Raw genomic sequence first — 21,879 nt, 5'->3', positions numbered from 1 at the left:
TCAAAAATGAATGAATGAATAAATAAATAAATAAATAAATAAATAGTTATAAAATTCGAAAACAGAAAGTTGGTAGAGATCGCTCCAAGGATAAAAGCACTTGCTGTTAAGCCTGAGGACTTGAGTTTGACCCACGGGACCCACACAGTAGAGATCCGACTCCTGATAGCTTGATTGGTGGGTGTGCACGGGCATGCATGCATTCCACATCACGTGTGCGTAGGTCAGAGGACAGCTCTCCTGAGTGACTGCAGTGTAGGAATAGCAAACGCGGGCACTCGGAGACTAAGAAAGACTGCAGTGTAGGAATAGCAAACGCGGGCACTCGGGGACTAAGAAAGGCTGCAGTGTAGAAATAGCAAACGCGTGCACTCGGAGACTAAGAAAGAGACAGAAGTCCAAAGAGGAAGGAAAACTTGGAACTGCTCAAAAACAATAGAGACTGAGATGGATGGAATCCTAAGCACTCTCTTCCGTGGCCCGAAAGAGCCTCCAGGGATGGATTGTCTGTTTTGTTTATGGCAAATCCCCTGCTTTTAGAACAATGTCAGTCATTCTGTTGGTGCTCAATATACAACAAGAAATTTTTTGCTATAAAGCTGCAGAGCGCCTGCAGTTCCCAAAATCACCACTAGGTGGGAGTCTTCCAAACCCTGAAGCCTCCATAAGCCATTCTCAGAGCAGGCTTTGTGTGAGGTGCTGCAACCGGCCTAGGACATTCAGGATGTCTTCCCTGGGGCTCAGCTTGCCAGTCCCAGCACATGCCCCGAGCACCAAGTGACCTTTCCGCCTAAGACACCCTTTTCTCCACTTCCCTCCAGCACCAGCCAGTTAAACAACCCTTTGTCCTTGGCCCCTTCCGGCTGGGCCCTGAGGCTCCTGGTTCTTTTCCAAGTCCGGAGAGGAGGCTGGGACAAAGGTGGGGCATCTGGGAAAGGGCCAGGGAAAAGTCTTGGGGACATTGAATCAGTTCTTCCAGTCTTCCTGGATAGAACTGTGGGATCCAGCCCCCCTTCCCGCCTTGAACCCAGAGCCTACCCTCTCAGGGAACCAGGCCCCAGGCCTCCCCCCCCTCCCCCTCCCCCCCCCCCCCCCCCCCCCCGCCCCCAAGACTCCAAGCTTCAAGGCCCAGCCTCCTCCCTTAGATTTAGGATCTAGGGCCAGGGCTCTGCATCTTTCTCTTGCAGACGGCAATCCTCTCATTCTTTCTCCCTCTACATCCCTTTCAGAGTTTCAGTATTGAGCCCAAGGCTGAGTCACAGGAAACCTCGGGCCCTGAGTCACTCCCGGGGCGAGAGAGGCAGAAAATGAAGCTCTTTCAACTGCTCATGGCTTCAGTGGAGAGTCTGCTGTCTGTCTGGCACGACCGTCAGTCAGTGCTGCCCACAGGCGCGTCTCCCACAGCCACCCTTTCCAGGTATCTCTTATTTTCAGTATATTTGGAGACAAAATTTCTGTCTAATGTCCACGTCTGGATTTCAGATTTTGCTTTCTCTTCACTTCTGTGTGTCTTTTCTATCTCTTTAATTTTGTTGTGTTTTGTTTTTCTTGTGCTAAAGATAGGTCCCTCTGAGCCACACCCTCAGCCCCTCACTGGGGGGATCCTAGGCAGGGGCTCTATCACTGAGCCACACCCCAGCCCCTCACTGGGGGATTCTAGGCAGGGATTCTACCACTGAGCCACACCCTCAGCCCCTCACTGGGGGATTCTAGGCAGGGATTCTACCACTGAGCCACACCCTCAGCCCCTCACTGGGGGATCTTAGGCAGGGGCTCTATCACTGAGCCATGCCACAGCCCTTTTTCACCTTTGCATTCAAAACCTCTGTTGAGGTTCAGTTTCTGTTTTGTATTTTTTTCTTTTTTGAGACAGGATGTCACTACACATCCTAATTAGACTCAACCACTTCATCACCAGCCTCGGGCCCTAGATTACTGGAATTATGTATGTTTGATCGTCCTGGATCCTCTGTGATTCCTCAAGCTCTGTTCCTCTGCCACTCTTCCTCCCCCCACCCCTCCCCCATGTCTGTCTGTCTGTGTACATTTCTCAGAAATCCCTGAACTGGGGCCCAGTAGCTGTGCAGCTGTGGCTTGAGCTGCCCTTGGCTTTGGACTTCTTAGTGGCCCAGTCCCTGCACATGGCTATCAGCCCCTCCAAAGGGTTAAGATGGAAGCGGAAGTGACCTGCTATCCACAGCTATGCCAGGGATGCGGACTGAGGAAGGGATGGGGAAGCAGGAGAGCTACAGAGAGAGCTGGAGATGTGGAGCTCAGAGACAGCGAGAATGAGCCTGGAGAGAGCCGAGACAACAAACAATGGTGACTCCAGAAGGAGAAAGGCAAAGAGAGACAGAAGGAGAGAGAATGAAGCAGACAGAGGCGACACACACGGCACACAAAGACAAAAAGGACGAAAGAGGCATAGACAGAGAGACAAGGACGAGAGACGTGGAAGCAGAAAGGACGTTGAGGCTCGGGGCACACACGAAGAGATAGACTGACAGAGAAGCCTTAGGAGAGAGACAAAGACTAGAAAGATGAGGGTATAAAGGTAGAGCTAAGGGTGTGGCTCAGGGGTAGAGCCCCTGCCTAGAATCCCCCAGTGAGGGACTGGGATGTGGCTCAGTGGTAGAGCTTCTGCCTAGAATCCCTCAGTAAGGGGCCCCAGTATAGCCCAGGGGTGAGCCCATGCCGAACACACAGACTATCCTGAGCTCCAATCCGGAACACAAGAAAAGAAAAGAAAAGAAAAGAAAAGAAAAGAAAAGAAAAGAAAAGAAAAGAAAAAACCATGAAGGCTTAGGATGAGGGAGACAGTGAGATAGGAGTTGTATGCAAGGCCCATGGACGGATCTTCCTGGAGAGGAGGAAGGCAGGGATCGGGTCCAGGTTCCATGCAGCAAGCAGCCAGGGATGCTGAGATTGTAGCATGAGGACTGCCCGGCTTCAGCATCTTCTCCAAGCAAACACACGTGTAGTGTCCGGGTGTGCCTGGGTGTGTCTCCATCCTTCTCCAGCCATGTGTCACTGAGTGGGATCATGCTGTGTGCCATGGGGTGGAGCACCCCCACGGGGTGTGTTTTTGTCACTGGGCGTGTCTGTGTGTGTGTGGTTGGGAGTCTCTGGGTGTGTCTGTTGGGCTGCATTAGTGTGGTGCCAGACATGCCTATCCGTGGGTATCTCATTTCCCTGTGGCTGGCGGGTCCATAGTCCTGAATGCCACAGGACACGGGGAGGCAAGGAGTTGTGTCTGAGCATTTCTCTGTGAGTAGGGACCATGCGGTGAGTCACCACGTCACAACTTCCCTTTGTGCTTGGTGTCCTGTGGTTGCCATGCATGGGAGCTTTTAAGGTCCCAGGACATGGTGTGTAGCCCCGTGTGTCTTTTTGTCACTGTGTGTTCCTATTTGGATCTCTGTGTCGCACACAACATTCCATTCGCATATCACGTTCACTGTGTGCCTTTGTTTTGTCTCTTGTGTGTATATGAGTGAGTGTGTGTGTGCTCTGTGTCAGAGTGGAGTGTGCAGGGCATATGTGTGTGTGTGTGTGTGAGAGAGAGAGAGAGAGAGAGAGAGAGGGTGTGTATGTGTTGGAGTAGAGAGGTGCCAGTGTACGTGTCTGTGTGTGAGCGAGAGTGTGTAAGTGTATGAGTACGTGTGTGTGTGTGTTCTGTGGAGTGTGTAGAGAGTGCAGGGTGTGGGTGTGTCTGAGTGTGAGAATATATGTGTGTGTATTCTGTGTTGGAGTAGTGGGTGCTGGGTGTGTGTGTGTCTGTGTGTGGGTGTGTGTGTGTTCTGTGTTGGACTGGAGTATGCAGAATGTGTGTGTGTGTGTGTGTGTGTGTGTGTGTGTGTGTGTGTGTGGTGTCTGTGGAGTGGGCTATGCAGGTGTCTGTGGTGGTCAGAGGCTGATGCCAGGTATCATCCTCAGTTGTGCACCTTCTGTCTGTTTGCAGTGTGCGTGCATGGTGCATTCAAGGCGGTCAGACAACCACCTGCAGAAGTCTGCGCTCTTCTTCCACCATGCGGGTTCTGGGAACTGAACCCAGATCACCAGGGTTTGCAGTTGGTGCCCTTACACCCCATGAACCAGCTCACTAGCCCTGCACCTCCTTCTGTTGTTGTTGTTGTTGTCCCTGGGTCTCTCATATCTCCAGGAGTTTGTTGACTCAGCTAAGATGGTTTCAGGGATCCATCCAACTGCACCACCTCCCCACTCAAGGCTGGGGTTACAGATGTGTGCCTGGGTACCTAGGCACACATTTTAAATAGTAATTATAAATAGTAATTTTAAAATTACTTATTTTATTCTAGTCTGTGTGTGTGTGTGTATGTGTGTGGTGTATGCCGTGTGTGCAGGTGCCAGTGGAGGTCAGAAGAGGGTGCAAGATTCACTGGAGTTAAGGCTATTGTGAGCCACGCAGTGCAGATGCTGGAAACTGAACCAGGGTCCTCCACAAGAGCAGCATGGCTCTTGCCTGCTAAGGCATCTCTCCAACCTCTGCACCAGATTTTCACAAATGGATCAAACTTAGATCCTCACACTTGTGCACACTTTAACAACTGGCCATCTCCCCAGCCCCATCTATGGGTTTTGTTTGTGTAAATATACATGTAACACAGTGTCTCACTCAGTGAAATGACCTTGTGTCTCGTATCAGGATGCATGTCCATGTTAAGAGTCTCTCTCTTGCCTGTGTGTTGTGGGTGTGTGGCCACACATGTTGGAGTATAGTGTGTGCAAGCACTGTGTGTGACTTTGGATCAATGGTATGCTGATCTGGACGCTGGCATTCATGTGTGTCCAAATCCAGCCCCACCCTCTCCAAAGGCTGTCATCCTGGGCTGTGTCTTGTGTGGCTAGAATGCTATAGAATGTCCAGCTTTGGGGAGAAGCTGCTTGAACCCTTCCATCTGGACTACTCTCTGACAGTAGGGTTATATTATGTAGTGTGCTGGGGCACATGGAGTGTCAGACATGTCAGGGATCACAGTAGGAAGTGTGCATGTGAGTCCCACGCACAGTGCGTGTTGCTCTATGTTTCCAGTTCTCTAGGCACTCCGTGTCAGCATCTGCCACCCTCAGGTGTTTGCATGTATTGGATACAACCCTATGTGTGTCACATCCACACCACTTGGGTATCTGTTAACACATGTATGTTGCACCTGGTGCCTTTTACAAGTCCCTGTGTCCACACCTGATGTGTGTTTGCGTAGCTCTTAGTGCACGTTTCGTGCGGCCGTTGGTGCTTAACTCTTTACATAATAAAATGCGAAGGGGTTTTCCTTGGTTTTGGTTTTGGATACAGAGTCTCACGTAGCTCAGACTGACCTTGAACTCACAGCTGAGGAGGACCTAGAACTGCTGATCCTCCTGCCTTGGGCTCCCTTATGCCAAGGTGCGGGCTCACACCACTGCCTGCTTTATGCCATGCTGGGGACTGAACCTCAGGGCGTCTTCATGCTGAATGAGAAATCTGCTGACTGCACTCGTCCCTGGCTCTGCTTTAATCTTTTTATTTAAGATATATTTTTATTTATTACGTGTGTGCATATCTATGTGAATGAATGCCACGTGTGTGTGGGTGCCCACAGAAGCCAGAAAAAGGGTGTCTGATCCCCTGAGTTGAAGTTGCAGGTGGTTGCAAGCTGTCGGGTGAGTGCTGAGAACAGAAGTTAGACTTCTCAGAGTTGCACTGGCTCTTAACCGCTGTGCGGTCTCTCCAGCCCCTCCCCCAGGCCCACTTTGAGCAACGTGTGTGACTGACTTTATGACTACAACCTTTGGGTGGCCCCGTGTGCCACGGGATGCTTCTGCCCTGCTAAATGCTGGCGTGTGTCACATACAGCATGTGTGTGTGTGGTGTCTGGGTGTGGCTGTGGGTTTCTGAACTTTCGGGAGTTGTGAGTCACTTCTGTGGAGGTTGTGTGGTGTGTCCTGGTGTGTTGGACTCCATCTCCGGTCTGTCGTGGGGTGCTCTGTGGTGTCTGGGTGTGGCGGGTTGTAGGTGTGTACCACCGAGTGCAAACGGTTAGGGAGTCACAAACTATTGTGTGTCAGAGTGTGTCTTTGCCCACGTGGATGGACTCTTCTTCCTTGCCTGGGGCCACAAGACACACCCCAACCCCTCCTTAGTCTCAGAAGGGGATGGGATGGGCTGCCTCCCCCTACCCAGGGACCTCCCCGTCTCTCCCCGCCCTGCCCTGCCGCAGTTACCACTCCCCAGAGGGCACAGGGCTAGGCTGTGCCTTCCAGCAAAAGTCCCAGAGTGAACAGAACGGGCCTCCGGCCTGGAAGCCAAGCTGGCTGCCATTTGCGTACTGAGAGGTGGGGGACCCTGGGCAGGAAGCTGGCTGAGCCCCAAGACCTCAGGGACCATGGGCGGGGAGCTGGTGACTGGCCTGGGGGCCCTGCGACGGAGAAAACGCCTGCTGGAGCAAGAGAAGAGGGTGGCCGGCTGGGCGCTGGTGCTGGCGGGAACTGGCATCGGGCTCATGGTGCTGCACGCTGAGATGTTGTGGTTCCTGGGTTGCAAGGTGAGTAAAGAGCCCTTCCACAGAGCGGGGAAGAGAGCTGGGACCCTAGGGTATGAGGGAAGAGAGCTAGGGTCGTAGACCTCTGGGTGTGAGAAAGGAGAGCTAGTCTTATTTAGTCCTGGGTCTAAAGGGGTGGGGGTGGGGGCTCAGGTCTTAAACTTCTTAAGGTTTGAGGGAGGAGGGCTGGGTCTGGACCTCCTGGTTCTGAGGGAGGAGGGAGCTAGGGTTGGACCCCTGGGTGTGAGTGGGAGAGCTGGGGTCTTGCAATCCTGGGTCTGACGGGTCTGACGAAGGAGAGTCTGGACCCGAGACCTGAGTTGTGATACACCTTCCCCAGCCCTCCCTGCACAGAAGGGAGATGGCTCTCAGGGTCAGTCTTTGAGTAAGTGTTGTCAGACTGCTGGGGAGTCGGGGGCCTTGCTGAGGCCCCTGCAAGGCTGACCCTTGATAGCCCAGCTCCGGTGAAGTTATCATTAGGCGGTGGCTCCTTGCTCCTTATCTAGCCGTTTACTTAGTGCTACCAGGCAGGAACCGACAAAGGAAAGGTGGGAAGTGGTGCCTCCACCTCCCCCCCACACCACACAGACGCTTGATTTCCCCCAGAATGCACCTGTTATTCACTTGTCAGACAGTGGTTTGAACTCCTAGTCCCTGGAGAAGAGAAGGCTGGGGGTTCAGACTCAAGAGTCGCAAGAGGAGGAGGCTGGGAGAGTTGTGCCAGGCATGGTGGTGGCACACCTGTGATCCAAGCACTGGGGACGTGAAGGCAAGAGTATCAGAAGTTTAAGGCCAGCCTGGGCTACACAAGACTTTATTGCAAAAAAAACAAAAAACAAAGTTAAAAAAAAACAAAAATTGAAAACAAAATACCGAGAAAACTAAACAACATGGGGAATGGGGAGAGCACATTGGATAGTGCCACCAATCAATCTTTGGAGGACCAGGGAGTACAGGTGTGTCTGGACCGTGCCTTACCAAACCCCTGGGATACTCCTACCTTGGTCAGGCTTGTGGCATTAGTGGCGTAAGAGAGTGGAGGGCAAGGGTTTGTCTGTGACCTGAGGGTCAAACACTTGTTCAACAGGAAAGTTGGGGCAGGGGCTGTGGATCTGGTCTTCTGGTGGGAAAGCAGATGGGAAGTTCCTCAGGAGAACCTCTGGGCCCCAGTGCTCAGCCTGCATTTGAGGATTGGGGGTTGGGGGGCAGCCACTGTGAAGTGATTGGCAGCCACATGGAGGGTCAGGGCAGGCCAGCTTTCTTCAGCCAAGCGGCCAAGGAGAGGGCAGCCACTTCGAGGGGGTGGGGCTGCGGAGAGCCATGCCAACAGGAAACATGGCTGGGGCCTGCCTGGCGCTCCCACGCTCCAGCACCGCGCCCAGGAGGGGAGGTGGGGACCTGGGAGTCCTGGCAGATGAGAAGAAATAGGGGGTCCTTCCTTCCCTGAGATCGGCCCTCACCCTTCTCATCTCATCTGCCCAGGCTCTTTTCTCCAGCTGTGATACCATCAGGGAATTGGTGCAACTCCCTGAACTTCAGTTTCCCCACCTGTTCAGATACACGGCCATAAGCATCCTCCCATTTCTTCCTACCTTTGTTTGTTTGTTTGTTTGTTTGAGCCAGGGTCCCCCCCCCCCCCCCAGCAGCTCAGTCTGGCCTTGAACTGGCTGCGCAGCTGAGGACAACCTTGCACTTCTGCTCCTCCTGCCTCTGCTTCCGCAAGTACAAGTGCAGGGACCACAGGCGTGCGCCAGCACACTCAGCTTACAGAAAGACAGGGTTGAGCCCAAGAGCTTGTGCGAGCTAGGCAAGCCTCTACCAAATGCACCACATCCCCACCCTACGCTCTCTTCCCATGGCTGCCTGATGACACTCTCCATCTCAAGCTAGCAAACTTATTTCGACAGAATGAAGACACCTGATGCTCAGGTGTCAAGACTTAGGAAGGGAAAGAGAACTCTTTGGATAAGGTGAAGTGGAGAGGATGGGACAGGGGCACAGGGAGATAAAAAGACACTGAGAGAAAGATGAGCAGAGACAGACCACACGGGAAGGGACAGAGAGATGGAGCCACAAAGATAGAACTCCAGAGTCACTGAGAAACCCCAGCTGGAGAGATACATACCAGAGGGCTATAGAAAGGCCATACAAAAGCGGGATGTTGTGGCGCACACCCTTAATCCCAGCACTCAGGAGGCAGAGGAAAGCGGATCTCTGTGAGTTCACCCTCACACACATGCACACATCAGGGCCGGACAGTAGCCCTGTCTGTAGAGTGCTTGCTCAACATACAAAAAGCCTGGGGTTCAAATCCTCATCACTGGGCAAATTGGGTGTAATGATGCAGGCCTGGGAGCCAGATCTCTTTCTAGACATCACATGTATACACACATGAGGAACTACTTTCCCTAGGGAAAGGGAAAGAATGTGAGTTTCAAGACCCTCCCTGGAGGGGTGTGTGTGGAGGATAGGGGGCAGATCTGAGACACGGCTGTCCGCTTGGGACTAGAGGATTCATTTCCCTTGAGGCAGAGGCAGAAGGATGAGGAGTTTGAAGTCCCAGACTAACTAGCAAGTGCAGTACCAGCCAGCGGGGCCCCATGGTACCCTGTCGTGAAACAAAAAATATAATCCTCAGAGAGAGGGAGGGAAGAGACCCCACCCAGGTGGAGAAGTGGAAAGGGGGGGCATTGGAGAAACAAATCCTGCTGTGGGGAAGTGGCTGGTGTCTGATGGGGCAGCGGTGCAGATTGAAAAACTGAACCAAGGGGAGCCTGGGAAGGATAAAGGGGGAGGGGAAGGCTGGGGACAACAGCACCATTGTTCAGGCAGGGGTGGGGGGAGGCCCCCAGGGGCAGGAAACTGGCCCTCTTCCCCTGCTCAGAGGCGGTGTGCTGGCCCAGGCCCAGCCAAGGAAGCTGGTAGAGGGCTGGGGAGAAACAGGTGCAGGGTCCAGGAAGGAATCGGGGAACCTCTGCCCTGGAGGGGTGTCTCCCGTAGCCATCATCCATCTTAGGGACTTCAGCTTTTCTCATCCCCAGCTCTCAAACTCCTTCTTCCCTGGATTTCAATCCCTCCAAGGCATTGCCACACAAAGAGAGAAAGAAAAAACTTCTGGTGGTTTATGTAGGCCCTGAACTTCCGCCCGCCCCGTGTGCCTGTGTGCCCTAGGCTTACAGCCAGGGGAAGTGGTGGGAGGGGGGAGGAAGGGGTTCAAGGAGCAAGATTGGATGCCCCTCTGGGAGCTAGGGCTGGGGATCTCAGGGATTTGTTCCCCAGACGAGAGTAGAAAAGGGCATCTCTCTACTCTGGCAGACTGAGTGACAATCTCACTTTTTCTGGAACTGGGGTTTGGGGGTAAGCCCTGCTTGCTGGAGAGGGAAGGAGCATCCTCGAGTGGGTGGATGTCTTATTCTGGACATCACAAGTATACACAAATGAGGAACTGCTCTTAGGGAAAGGGAAAGGGTGTGAGTTTCAAGCACCCCCTCCCACCCTGGGAGAGAGGAGGGTAGAGGGTGATGATCTGGGATGTGGCTGTCTGGTTGGGGACGGGGTGAGGCAGGGTTTTGCTATTTAAGCCCAGGTAGATGCAGACGCCCTCCTTTCTCAACTTTCTGAGGGCTGTGACTATAAGCGTGACCATCACACTAAACACAAGAACAGTGTTTGAGACATCCTGTTAGGAGAGACTGATTTGGGGGCCAGAACAGAGGGGAATGGGGATGGATGGACCAGAAGCACGACTCGCTATCTCTTGTCCTCCCACAGTGGGTGCTGTACCTGCTCTTAGTGAAGTGCTTGATCACCCTGTCCACTGTCTTCCTACTCTGCCTCATTGTGGCCTTCCATGCCAAGGAGGTCCAGGTAAGTGGGGTTCTACCCCTCAGCTTGGCTCCCTATGTATTCTACCTCCTTTTCCTGCCCTGAAATGCATGTGTCTATGCCCTTGCCCGCTGGGATGGAGTGAAGCACAGACAGACAGAAAGATTCTGCTGGGATATCTGATCTATGCCCCCGTGCTTCTTGCCCACTTAGGGATGACGATCCTGTCTGCCATTCCAGGTCCCAAGACCCCTTGTTTTGTTTTGTTTTGTTCTTTTATTATTTTTTTGTGCTGGAGGTTGAAGTAAGGACCTTGCACATGTTGATAAATAAGCCAAGTCCCCAGCCCCTCACTGGGGGATTCTAGGCAGGGACTCTACCACTGAGCCATACCCTCAGCTCCTCACTGAGGGTTCTAGGCAGGGGCTCTACCTCTGTGTTACATTCCGAACTTTTCTACAACTGTTATTAGTGAGAATAATAGTATATGCTTAAAAATTTTTAACATATTTATTTATAGGGACTCACATGGGAAGTTAGAAGATAGTTTATGCAAATCAGTTCTCTCCTTCTACCTTGAAGGTTTTGGGGATCAAACTTGGGTCATAGGGTTTAGAAGTAAAGGACTTGGCTTGCTGAGCCAATACACAGGCCCCAAAAGAATGTGTACTTTTAACCGAGTGCCTCCCTGAGTGTTACTGTACATGACTAAGAGACACTATTTTCCATGGGAGTGGGGCACCAGGATCTGGGGAAATGGGAATGGAATTATATCTCAGAGAGATCAGAGTTCAAGGATGGCTAAGAAGAGTTGCTGAACCTGGAGGGGGAAAAATCGCACAGAAGTGGAGACTTTAGGGTCTGGCACTATATGGGATGTTGTGTTAGGTGTCTTGGGATTGTAATAGGTGGGATACAGCACGATAGGACAGAGATCCAGACGTGTGGCTCAATGGTAGAGCCCCTGCCTAGAATCCCCAGTGAGGACTGGGGGAGAGGTTCCATGATAAAGTACTTGTCAAGCATGCTGAAGTTGTTCATACCCTGGGCCCACCATTCCATTGACCTGTTGTGAGACCCAGGCCTCAGTTTCCAGATTTTTAGATTGGAAGTGTAGTGCATGAATCTCACTCTGTATTTGGGAGCATTATTGAGACCTGTACAGGAGTCAGAGCAATCCTGGGGCATCCGGAGTGCTGCTTAAATGGAACTAGGCAGCACCCTCTTGTCCCAGCACTTGGGAGTCAGAGGCAGGAGGATCACAAATTCGAAGCCAGCCTTGGCTATAAATTACGTGTGTGTGTGTGTGTGTGTGTGTGTGTGTGTGTGTGTGTGTGTGTGTGATATGTGGGTGCGTGCGTACATATGGAAGTTACAGCACTTTATGCGGTCAGTGCTCTCCTTCAACAGTGGGTCCTAGGGATGGAACTCGGAGTCACGCTTGGTGGCAAGTGCCTTTACTCATTAAGCCATCCCACGGGCCTGACTATTATTTCCTCCAGTGGCCTTACTCCAGAGCCATAGTGAAGAGAGCCCCCAGGAGTGGAAACTAAGCCCTGGGAGGGAGACGGTTCTGGTTCTGTCTCATTCACTACACATTCGTAGTGTCTGGAAGTTGTCACTGCACACAATAGGCACTTAATTCGTGTAGAAGGAGCACACCTTCTGCAAGTGGGCCTCAACTAGCCAGGAGAATTTGAAAGTGAAGAAAGTGGAGAGACAGCTTGCTGGGTTCCCGACGCCTGCCCTCCCCCCCCCCCCCCAGCCCCACGCCCTGCGCAGCTATCTCTATCCTTTCCAGGCCCAGGGCGTCGCCCATATCTTATCTCGGGGCGCAGGCCGGGTGTGCCACCGTTTGTCCTGCACCTGACCCTCTCTCTTCCCCTGTCTGCCCCTTCCCGGCAGCTGTTCATGACCGACAACGGGCTCCGGGATTGGCGGGTGGCACTAACCCGGCGGCAGGTGGCGCAGATCCTGCTGGAGCTGCTGGTGTGCGGGGTGCACCCGGTGCCCCTGAGGAGCCCGCACTGCGTTCTGTCCGGGGAGGCCACCGACGCGCAGCCCTGGCCGAGCTTCCTGGGCGAAGGGGAGGCGCTGCTGTCTCTGGCCATGCTGCTCCGTCTGTACCTGGTGCCCCGTGCGGTGCTGCTGCGCAGCGGCGTCCTCCTCAACGCCTCCTACCGCAGCATCGGGGCGCTGAACCAAGTTCGTTTCCGCCACTGGTTCGTGGCCAAGCTCTACATGAACACGCACCCGGGTCGCCTGCTACTGGGCCTCACGCTCGGCCTGTGGCTCACCACAGCTTGGGTGCTGTCTGTGGCTGAGAGGTGAGAGGCCTGGAAAACGGAGGGGACATCAGGGCCTGCTGAGTATGGTGGCGCAGGCTGCAAGGCTGTGAGCCAGCCAACATCAGCAGGGCAGGCTCACACTTACCTTACCGTCCGTCCTTCTTGGCTGAGAAATCCCACGCCCTCAATAGGTTGTTCCCAACCAATCCTCTGGGCCACCTATAACACACACACACACACACACACACACACACACACACACAGACACACACAGCCCCTAGGCAACCCCATCCTCTGGTTCCCATGCTGAGTCCAGATTAAGACTCTGTAATAGGGCCAATCCTAAGTAAGCACCTTGTTGAAAGGGAACAGCTTTTCCAAATTAGCAGGTACAGTAAGTGCTTGCTGTGACTAGAAAGCAGACATTTGGAACCACTTTGCAGAGGATTTCCCTGTAGTCCCTAGCTGTTGCTTAGCAACTGTAAATAGATGGGGGCTCGGACTGGATCCCCACAGATCCTCACTGTCTCCCTTACAGAGAAATTCAGCCTGTGGTGTGTGTGAGAGCTGGCAACAGGGCCTTGCGGCAAAGGCGGGTTTCCAACCTAACAAAGCTCTAAACCTTTGGAGCTCCAGCTCCCCACCCTGGGGCCTCAGCCTCCTGAACGCTGGGGCTGCAGGTGTGCGCCATCGTGTCCTGTTCCGGACAAGCCTTTTCTTTTCTTTCCTTTTCTTTCCTTCCTTTTCTTTTCTTTTCTTTTCTTTGAGAGGTCAATCACAAACTGTGCATGGTAGCACACTCCTGAGGCAGAGGCAGCGGATCTCTGTGAGTTTGAGGCCAACCTGGTCTAACAAGCGAGCTCTAGGACAGCCAGAGCTACATAGAAAAACCCTGTCTCAACAAACAAACAGACAACAAAAGCGAGATCAATCATTTTGATCCTGATCTATTACTTGAAGGCCATGTAGCCTCTTTGTGGGTGTTAGATAGAGGTGTTCCTTCCTCTAGATAGAGCCTGGCTACTGAACTTCAGGCTGGGTCTTCGGGTTCAGGTCTCACCCACACACACTGGATCTAGCAACCTTGGTTGTCTAGCTGAGCTCAAACAGGCTCCAGATCAGCGGCTGTCGGCTTTTCCAACACTTCCACCCTTTAGGTGAACCCACAGTCATAAAATTATTTTTATTGCTAATTTCATAACTGTAGTTATGCTACAGTTATATGTTATGTGTCATAATGTAAATATCTGATATATAGGATATCTGATAAGCGACTCCCAAGAAAGGGGTCATGACTCACAGGTTGAGAGCCACAGCCATAGTGCTAGATTTGGATTCTAGACCTGGATTTCTGCAACCCAGAGTGGTTGAACATCTGAGTCAGCTCACATGGCAGAGAAAAAGACCTGCATTTTTGGCTTTCTATCCAGGTGCCTCTTTGGATTAAGAGTGGGGAGGTAGGAACGGGAGCACCAGCACCCCCAGGCTGGGGTCTCAGAACTAAGTTCCCTTTGCCCATAGGCAGGCCGTCAATGCCACCGGGCACCTCACAGATACGTTGTGGCTGATACCCATCACATTCCTGACCATCGGCTATGGGGACGTGGTACCTGGCACCATATGGGGCAAGATCGTCTGCTTGTGCACTGGAGTCATGGTGAGTGCCACCCCCACCCCCTCACCCTGCCTGCTGCTTAACCTCATGGCTGGGGGAACCATGGACCAACACAGGCCCTCCCTGATGTCCCTGAGGAATGTGGGTGTCTGACCCCCCCACACAGCTTCATTCTTTATTCAAGACCCAGATACCCAGAACCATTGTGTTCTCTTCATCCTCCTCCTCTCCCTCTCCCACTTATCCTCTTCCTCCCTTAAGTTAGGGGTTTGCTAAGTATCCCAGGCTAGCCTCAACCTCCCTATATACCCCAGGCTGGCCTCAAACCCTCAGTCCTCCTGCTTCAGCCTTCAGCATGCTGGATCCTAAATACTAAAAACCCATTTTCTCTTGGGACAGTTGCCCTTTACTCCTTCCTAGAACCCAGGCCCCAATTCCCAGGCTTTTCTTCCTGAGAAGAAGGGATCCAGCCTCCTGTCCTCCCCTTGGGCATAGAGTCATCATCTGGAGTATGTTTTGGGTACCAGCATTCATAGATTCAAACCCCACTTTGCTCCTTGCCAATTGGGAGCTCAAGCAAACCGCGTAATGTTTCTGGGCCTCAGTGTTCCCATCTGTAAAGTTGGTGGGTCCCAGTCCCAGCATCCTCCTGTGGGATTGTTGAGCGGTAAATGAAGAACATCATATCAAAAGCTCGAAACAGGAAATATTCAGTAAATGCCGTGAGGGGAGATGATGGTGGTGTGTGTGTGGGAGATGACGGTTGAGGGGGTGGGGGATGACGGTTGAGAGGGTAGGAGAGATGACGGTTGAGAGGGTAGGAGAGATGACGGTTGCTATGACCAATCCTACACATCTGTTCTGACCCCAGCTCCTGAGCTCTCCTTGAGGAAGCAGGGGTTGGAGGACCGTTGCTTTAACGGATCCCCACTGTTTGGCTGCCCCATCAGGCCGAGGCTGAAGCTCCTAGCCCCAGGCTGTTTCCTCCCTACAGTTGCCCTCCTTACCACAGACCTTCCCCCAAACCAGTTCCTCTCACCCAGCCCCTTCCTTCAGGGCCCAGCTCCCAGCTCCGATGCTGCCCCAGGACGTGCTGAGTCCATGGGTGACCAATGGTGTGGCAGGCAAGTGCAACACCCAAACTGTAGTGAGTGTTTGGGTCAAAGGAAAGCCCAGAAGGATATTCCCAAGGAGAGGGACCCTCAGGACTATATCATTTGACCAAAAACTGAAACTATGTGAAATGAGATGACTAGACACCACCATTTGCAAATAATATTTCATTATTTATTTGGGAGGGCTTGCTTGTCGGCATTCATGTCGAGGGGGTGGGGTTTTCTCCTTCCGCCAGAAGGGTTCCAGGATTCAGACTCAGATCATCAGGCCTAGAGGCAAGTGCCTTTTACCCTCTGAACCATCTTGATGCCCCTTTTTTTGTTTGTTTTTTTTTTCTTTTTTTGGGAGGGAGTGAACAAAGGGCTCATGTAGCCCACCCACGCTGGCCTCAAAGGTGCCATGTAACAGGCTGATCCTCCTGCCTCAGTGCTTTCCCTTCTTTCCTCTGGCACTGGGTACACAGGTGTGTGTCACAGAGCCCGGCCCTGTAGCAGACTGGTCCCCTGCCAGTTTCTGCTCTGACGCTTTGCAGGTGGCAGCTGGTGGCATTTACACAACCTCCCCTCTTCAAATTAGTTGTCTAAGGAAAGAGTCATTCGAGCTGTGGGGCGGTGATGAGTGAGGTATGCCTGTGATTCCAGAACCAGAGAGGCACAGACTGGAGGACTGATGCAGCTTTGTGGGTAGCCTGGGCTACATAGAGTGACTGCACCCCCAAATAAACAGGGCTGGGAATCTGGCTTGTCCAGCATGCATGAAGACCTGGGTTAGGTCCCCAGTACTGTATTAACTGGGCACAGTGAGAGTGCCTGTAATTCCAACACTTTGGAGTTGGAGGCAGGAGGATCGGAACTTTGTGGTCATCCTTGGTTATACAGTGAATTAATTGAAGGCCAGCCTGAAAGGCAGTTCTGATGATGGTGGAATGGCGACGGTTGTACCTGCTCTCTGTGACTGTGAGATGACAGAAGGGAGCTGGTGACGTATGCCTGACCCTCCGAGTCCCACAGCCTCACACGCCTTGCTTGGTGTACTCACAGGGGGTCTGTTGCACTGCCTTGCTAGTGGCTGTGGTGGCCCGGAAGCTGGAGTTTAACAAGGCGGAAAAACACGTGCACAACTTCATGATGGATATTCATTATGCCAAAGAGGTGAGGCTGGGTACTGGGCACTATGACCGGGGCTGTAACTCAGTTGTTAGAACACTTGCCTAGGGTGCATGAGATCCTGGGTTCAATGCCCAGCACCATATAAATGGCACGGTGGTATAGGCCTGTAATCCCAGGATTCAGAGGATCAGCAGTACAAGGTCATCCTCAGCTGCAGAGTGAGCTCAAGGCCAACTCAGCTACAGGAGACCTGGATTTAAAAAAAGCCAGTTTCCCTTAAAGCTAGGCATACTATGTAAGTAACCCCATGAGGATTAGGCAGTAAAACTGAGGCCAACATGGGCTACATATCAAGACCCTAAAGGAAAAAATCCAGTCCCCCACTCTAAGCCAGGTCTTTCAGATTACAAGGGATCCCTCTCCCTGACACTGTGCCCCTCACCAGATGAAGGAGTCAGCTGCACGCCTCCTGCAGGAAGCCTGGATGTACTACAAGCACACTCGCAGGAAGGACTCCCGAGCTGCCCGGAGGCATCAACGCAAGTTGCTGTCCGCCATCTACACGTGAGGGTCTCTCCAGGTCCCTGTCACCTCTCTGTTGACTCCTGTGTGCATGTCCAGGCCTGTCCACCGGGATCTGATGGGGATTCGGTGTCGGTGATCCTGGATTCCCGGATTTGCTCCTTTCTGCTCTTCCCCTCCTCACCCCTACTCTCTGAGGTAATCAGGGACCAGGGTTGGAACTGAGTCCTCCTCCCCACAGGTTCCGCCAGGTACGGCTGAAACACCGGAAGCTCCGGGAACAAGTGAACTCCATGGTGGATATCTCCAAGGTACCAGACCCTTGAGGTGTGTGGGAGGCCTTGGGAGGCAGAGGCAGGCGGATCTCTAAGTTCAATGGAGGTTTACAGAGTGAGTTCCAGGTCTACACAGAGAAACCCTGTCTTGAAAGAAACAAAAAAAAAAAAAACAAAAAAAAAAGAAAAGAAAAGAAAGAAAGAAAAAAGAAAGGTTAAAAAATATAAATAAAAAAAAGGGAATCACTGCAGGGGGCTGGAACGCACAGATGTGTGGCAAAGGTTATGGAATGAAGAAAAAAAGCTTCCTACGCACATGTAAGACAACGTTCCCTTTTAGACGTAAGAAAAAAGCACACAAAGAATGCCAATGTTTGGTTTCAAATTATCTTTATTACTTACATGTGGACATATATAAAATTTCCCTCCAGGTGCAATTCTTATTCAAATAAAACCAGGCAGATTTACACAGCTCTCAAACACTGGCAACAAGCCCAACTTAGAAAAGAAATTGACAGTCGCAATGACAAGCGATGACACTGTTGTAGTGAAAGCCAGCTCCCGATGCTGTTGTGAAGTGGGTGCCTGAGGGTAGAATGAGTCCCTGTGCAGCTAAGGCTCAGCTCCCTTGTCCCCACCAGCGATGGTGATGCTGTACCCCTTGGCCTGGCTCATGTTGCTCTTTCCTTATGGCCTTTGCCTTTTGTCATTAGCCCAGCACTACTCAAACAGCCGCCTTTGGCACCAAAGCCATGGTAAACACAAAGACACAGGTCCCCAAACAACATGACACGTTGGAGGAAGGACAGGGTGGCTTGGGTCAGCCAGCATAGGTGGTAAGTGATGCAGTGTGAGCACTGAACTGGAGAGTTTCCGCAGCAAGCTCAGAAGACTGGGGATGCATGCCTGCCCAGCATGCAAGATGCCCTGGGTTTAGTCCCCAGCCCTCATCCCAGCATTTGGGAGGCAGAGACAGGAGGATCAGAAATTCAGGGTAATTAGATCTGAGGAGACGGCTCAGCAGTTAAGGGCACTACTTTTCTTGCAGAGGACCCAGGCTGGGTTCCCAGCGCCTGCATGGCAGCTTCCATCTGCCTGTTAACTTCAATAACACAGTAAATTCAATTCCAGCCTGCCCCTCCCCCACAAAAAAACCCAAAAAGTCTTACGGACCCCCAAGGATCCCCAGGATCCACTCTAGAATAAGGCTGCCTGGGTCTGGAGGCCAGGCATCACCAATTCCACAAATAATTAATAAATCTGAATGAGCACATACTTTATTTTAGGCCTTCTGATGACACCTCCATGTTGTTTCCACTAGAACAGGGTTCCCACCCCTGGGACATGTTTTTTGTTTGTTTGTTTGGTTGGTTATTTTGAAAGGGGGTCTTCAAATTAACTTGTGTAGCCAAGGATGACCTTGAACTCCTGGCCTTCCTATCTCTGCCCATCCACTTACTGAGTGTGGATTACAGATGTGGATCACTACGCTGGGTTTAAGTGGTGCTGAGGATCAAACTCAGGGTTTTGGGAGTACTGGACAAGAACTCTACCAACTGAGCTGCATTCTACGCCTGCCCCTAGACTTCAGTTTTCTTTAGATTTGTTTTACTTTACGTGTATGATTGTTGTGCCTGTATGTATGAATGTGTATGCCTTGTGCCTCTGGATGCCATCAGATCCCCTGCAACTGGAATTACAGACAGTTGTGAACCACCCAATGTGGGGTGCTGGGAACTAAGCCCAAGTTCTCCAACAAAAGCAGCCAATGCCCTTAACCACTGAGTCGTCTCCCCAGCCCCTGCCACTGTGATTTTTAGGAGACTCTTAAGCCTAACAACAGCAGCTGCCCAAACAGCTAGGGTCTGAGAGGTTCACAGAAGATAAGGTTAGAACAGTGCTCAAGGGCCAGAGAGGGCGTGTCCGCGCTCTGCCGTCCCACCCTGCAGAGTGGACAGGACCTCTCCGACAGGACACCCTCGCTCCAGCATTCCCTTCCCACTCAGATGCACATGATCCTGTGCGACCTGCAGCTGGGTCTCAGCACCTCGCACCGGGCCCTGGAGAAGAGAATCGACGGGCTGGCAAGCAAGCTGGATGCCCTGACCGAGCTGCTGGGCACTGCCCTGCAGCAACAGCAGCTACCAGAACCCAGGCAGGAGGCCACGTAGCTGGTAAGGGGGCAGGGACTGGGCCAGGAAAAGCCCTAAGGAAGAGACAGGTACCTGGTGGCTTGTTGCCCATGTCTAAAGGGTGCTTTCTCTTAAAGCTGTGTCACCTCTTAGGGCTTTTAAGTTCTGGGCTGGACTGAGAAAGGGAGCCATTCCTTCTGTGTTTGTTAGCCTCATTTCTCATTCCATTTTGTGTGTGTGTGGTAGTGGGTGGCACAGGGAATGGAGATGGAACCCAGGGCCTTGTATATTCTAGGCAGATGTCACACCCCCAGCCCCTCACTGGGGGATTCTAGGCAGGGGCTCTACCATTGAGTCACACCCCAGCCCCTCACCTGGCCCTCTCCCTTTCCTTGCTTGGTCTCTGTCCCCATGTCCACTTGTACCTCCCTCTCCTGGACCTTTGCACCTTTCTCTCTTCCCTTGCCTGGCTTCAGACAGCCTCCACCTCTGGCGTCCTTGCCCTGCACTTTCTAACCTACTACCCATACCACCCCTTTGTCTTCAGCACCCATGGAAGAAGAATCAGGCTATGTACCCCAGGACTGACCTCAACTACTTCTGACCGAGTCCCACTTCAAGACGCTAGGATCAAAGCGGGCCCACGGTGAGATGAGTGGACTCTCTGGTGGTAGCGGCTTGGATCTCCAACTGTGATAGGGTCATGGCCACCACTACACACATGCGCTCGTCAGAAGCCTTCGTGCTGTGCTGCTGTTCATGAACTCTCAAGCTCTGTCAGAGGTGAAGGTGCCTAGAGCCAGACTACAGGTTCCTGGAGAGAGAGGCAACTGGTAGCCTGGGGTTCAGGATGCTGGGATCACTGAAGGAACCAGGTCCGAGAGGCAGGAGCCGGTGCCCCCTGGTGGACGCCATGGAAGACGCCACTTTCCCGGAATGCAGAGACGTCTGCTGGGAGGAGGGGGGTGGATGCCTCTCATCTGTCCACTGTCACACTTTGTAATAAATGATAAACAAAGCCAGGCGCTGCCATTTCTTTCCAAACACCAGAGTCCTTCAGACCTTCCTGTGGAAGGCAGTTGCCCTGTCCCAAGCTCAGTTTTCCCAGCTCTAGAAGAAGCCTGAGCAGGGTATGGTGGCATATACCTCACCAAGTGTTTTGAAAATGGGTCTTCAGCATCTCAGGCTGGCCTCAAACTAACTCATGTAGCCAAGGATGACCTTGAACCTCTGACCTTCCCATCTCTACCTGTCCACTTACTGAGAAGCTGGTATTACAGATGCAAATCACCACACCTGTTATATTTTAGCATCATTCGCTGTCCCTGCTCTGTTTCTGGATCTGTGGTGCACACCTCTAATCCCAGCACTTGGGAGGCAGAGGCAGGAGGTTCTCTTGTGAGTTTAAGGCCAGCCTGGCCTAGAGGTACATAGTGACTACCACAACCCACCCACTACCCACAAATAAATAAATGGAAAACAAACAAAATAAAAATGTTATCCAAGTGTCCTGAAGTGCCCACACCCAGCTTCATAACCCTGTCCAGATCCGAGGCCAGAGCAAGGCAGATGGACATCAAGATTCTGAGTCTACCTTCTACTTGCTGTTGACCTAGGACAGGCAGCTTCATTCACTGCTCTGAAGACTTTTTTAACCACCTGTGAGGTGCTGTGTTTCCATGGAACTGCTGGGATGATCTAAGGGAAAACAGTGCCATGGAAGGCCGGGCCAGCATGTAGTATTGCCCCAAGAGGGAGGGACTGTTTTCACCACAGCTAATAATTTTCACACATGGTATGTGGCTGCCCAGTCCTCGTTGACTTCCACCTATTCATTCATGCCTGACCCTGTCCTAGATGCCAAGTCACACAGAGGGATGAGTAGGCACCCACTGTGCCTGGGTCTCAGGAAGAGAGGAGCAGGTGCTAACAGAGCACCTACTGTGTGTCCAGGTTTTAGACCCTGCTTCTTGCATTTTGTATTGTTTGAGTGTGTGTGTGTGTGTGTGTGTGTGTGTGTGTGTGTGTGTATTTGTGATTGTGTATGCATGTAGGGGCCACAGGTCAAGCTTGAGTGTCGTCCTTGGGCTCTGGTCTACCTTTCTCTTTTTCTGAGGCAGGGTCTCACTATGTAGTGCTGGCTGTTCTGGAACTTGCTCTGTAGCCCAGGCTGGCCTCCAACTCAGAGATCCATCTGCCTCTGCCTCCTGAATGCTGGGATTAAAGGTGTGAGCTGCTAGGTTCGGCCCTTACCTTTCCTTTCTTTCATGTGTTTTTTCTTTTGGGACAAGATTTGTCATTGGTATGGAACACACTACACTGATTCATGGCTGGGAGTGTCACACACTGACACGTCTGGCTGTTGTCAAATGGGTTCTGGGATCCAAGCCTCATGCTTGCTCCACATGCATTGTGCCAACTGAGGCATCTCCCCAGCCCCACTATTTTATTTGAGACA

General features: G+C 52.2%; 1 protein-coding gene across 2 annotated transcripts; it reads left to right on the top strand.

Annotated features, from left to right (window-relative positions):
- Positions 1–1,247: 1,247 nt before the first annotated feature.
- Positions 1,248–20,443, top strand: Kcnn4 (potassium calcium-activated channel subfamily N member 4). 2 transcript variants are annotated; one of them, XM_048440560.3, is made up of 10 exons: positions 1,248–1,417; positions 3,962–6,542; positions 10,311–10,406; positions 12,270–12,691; positions 14,174–14,309; positions 16,424–16,534; positions 16,938–17,056; positions 17,256–17,325; positions 19,296–19,463; positions 19,969–20,443. In XM_048440560.3, the coding sequence occupies exons 2-9, from the start codon at positions 6,384–6,386 to the stop codon at positions 19,458–19,460; spliced, it is 1,278 nt and encodes a 425-aa protein (XP_048296517.2). In that variant the 5' UTR covers positions 1,248–1,417; positions 3,962–6,383; the 3' UTR covers positions 19,461–19,463; positions 19,969–20,443. The 2 variants fall into 2 exon arrangements, with proteins under 2 accessions (XP_048296517.2, XP_087764242.1); XM_087908116.1 differs by lacking the exon at positions 1,248–1,417 and having other exon boundaries at positions 3,883–6,542.
- Positions 20,444–21,879: the final 1,436 nt, after the last annotated feature.

The sequence above is a fragment of the Myodes glareolus genome, chromosome 1 (genome assembly GCF_982192425.1).
Source record: "Myodes glareolus chromosome 1, mMyoGla1.1, whole genome shotgun sequence".
In the NCBI taxonomy this organism is placed as follows: Eukaryota; Metazoa; Chordata; class Mammalia; order Rodentia; family Cricetidae; genus Myodes; species Myodes glareolus.
This window is presented reverse-complemented; position numbering and strand designations above follow the sequence as displayed.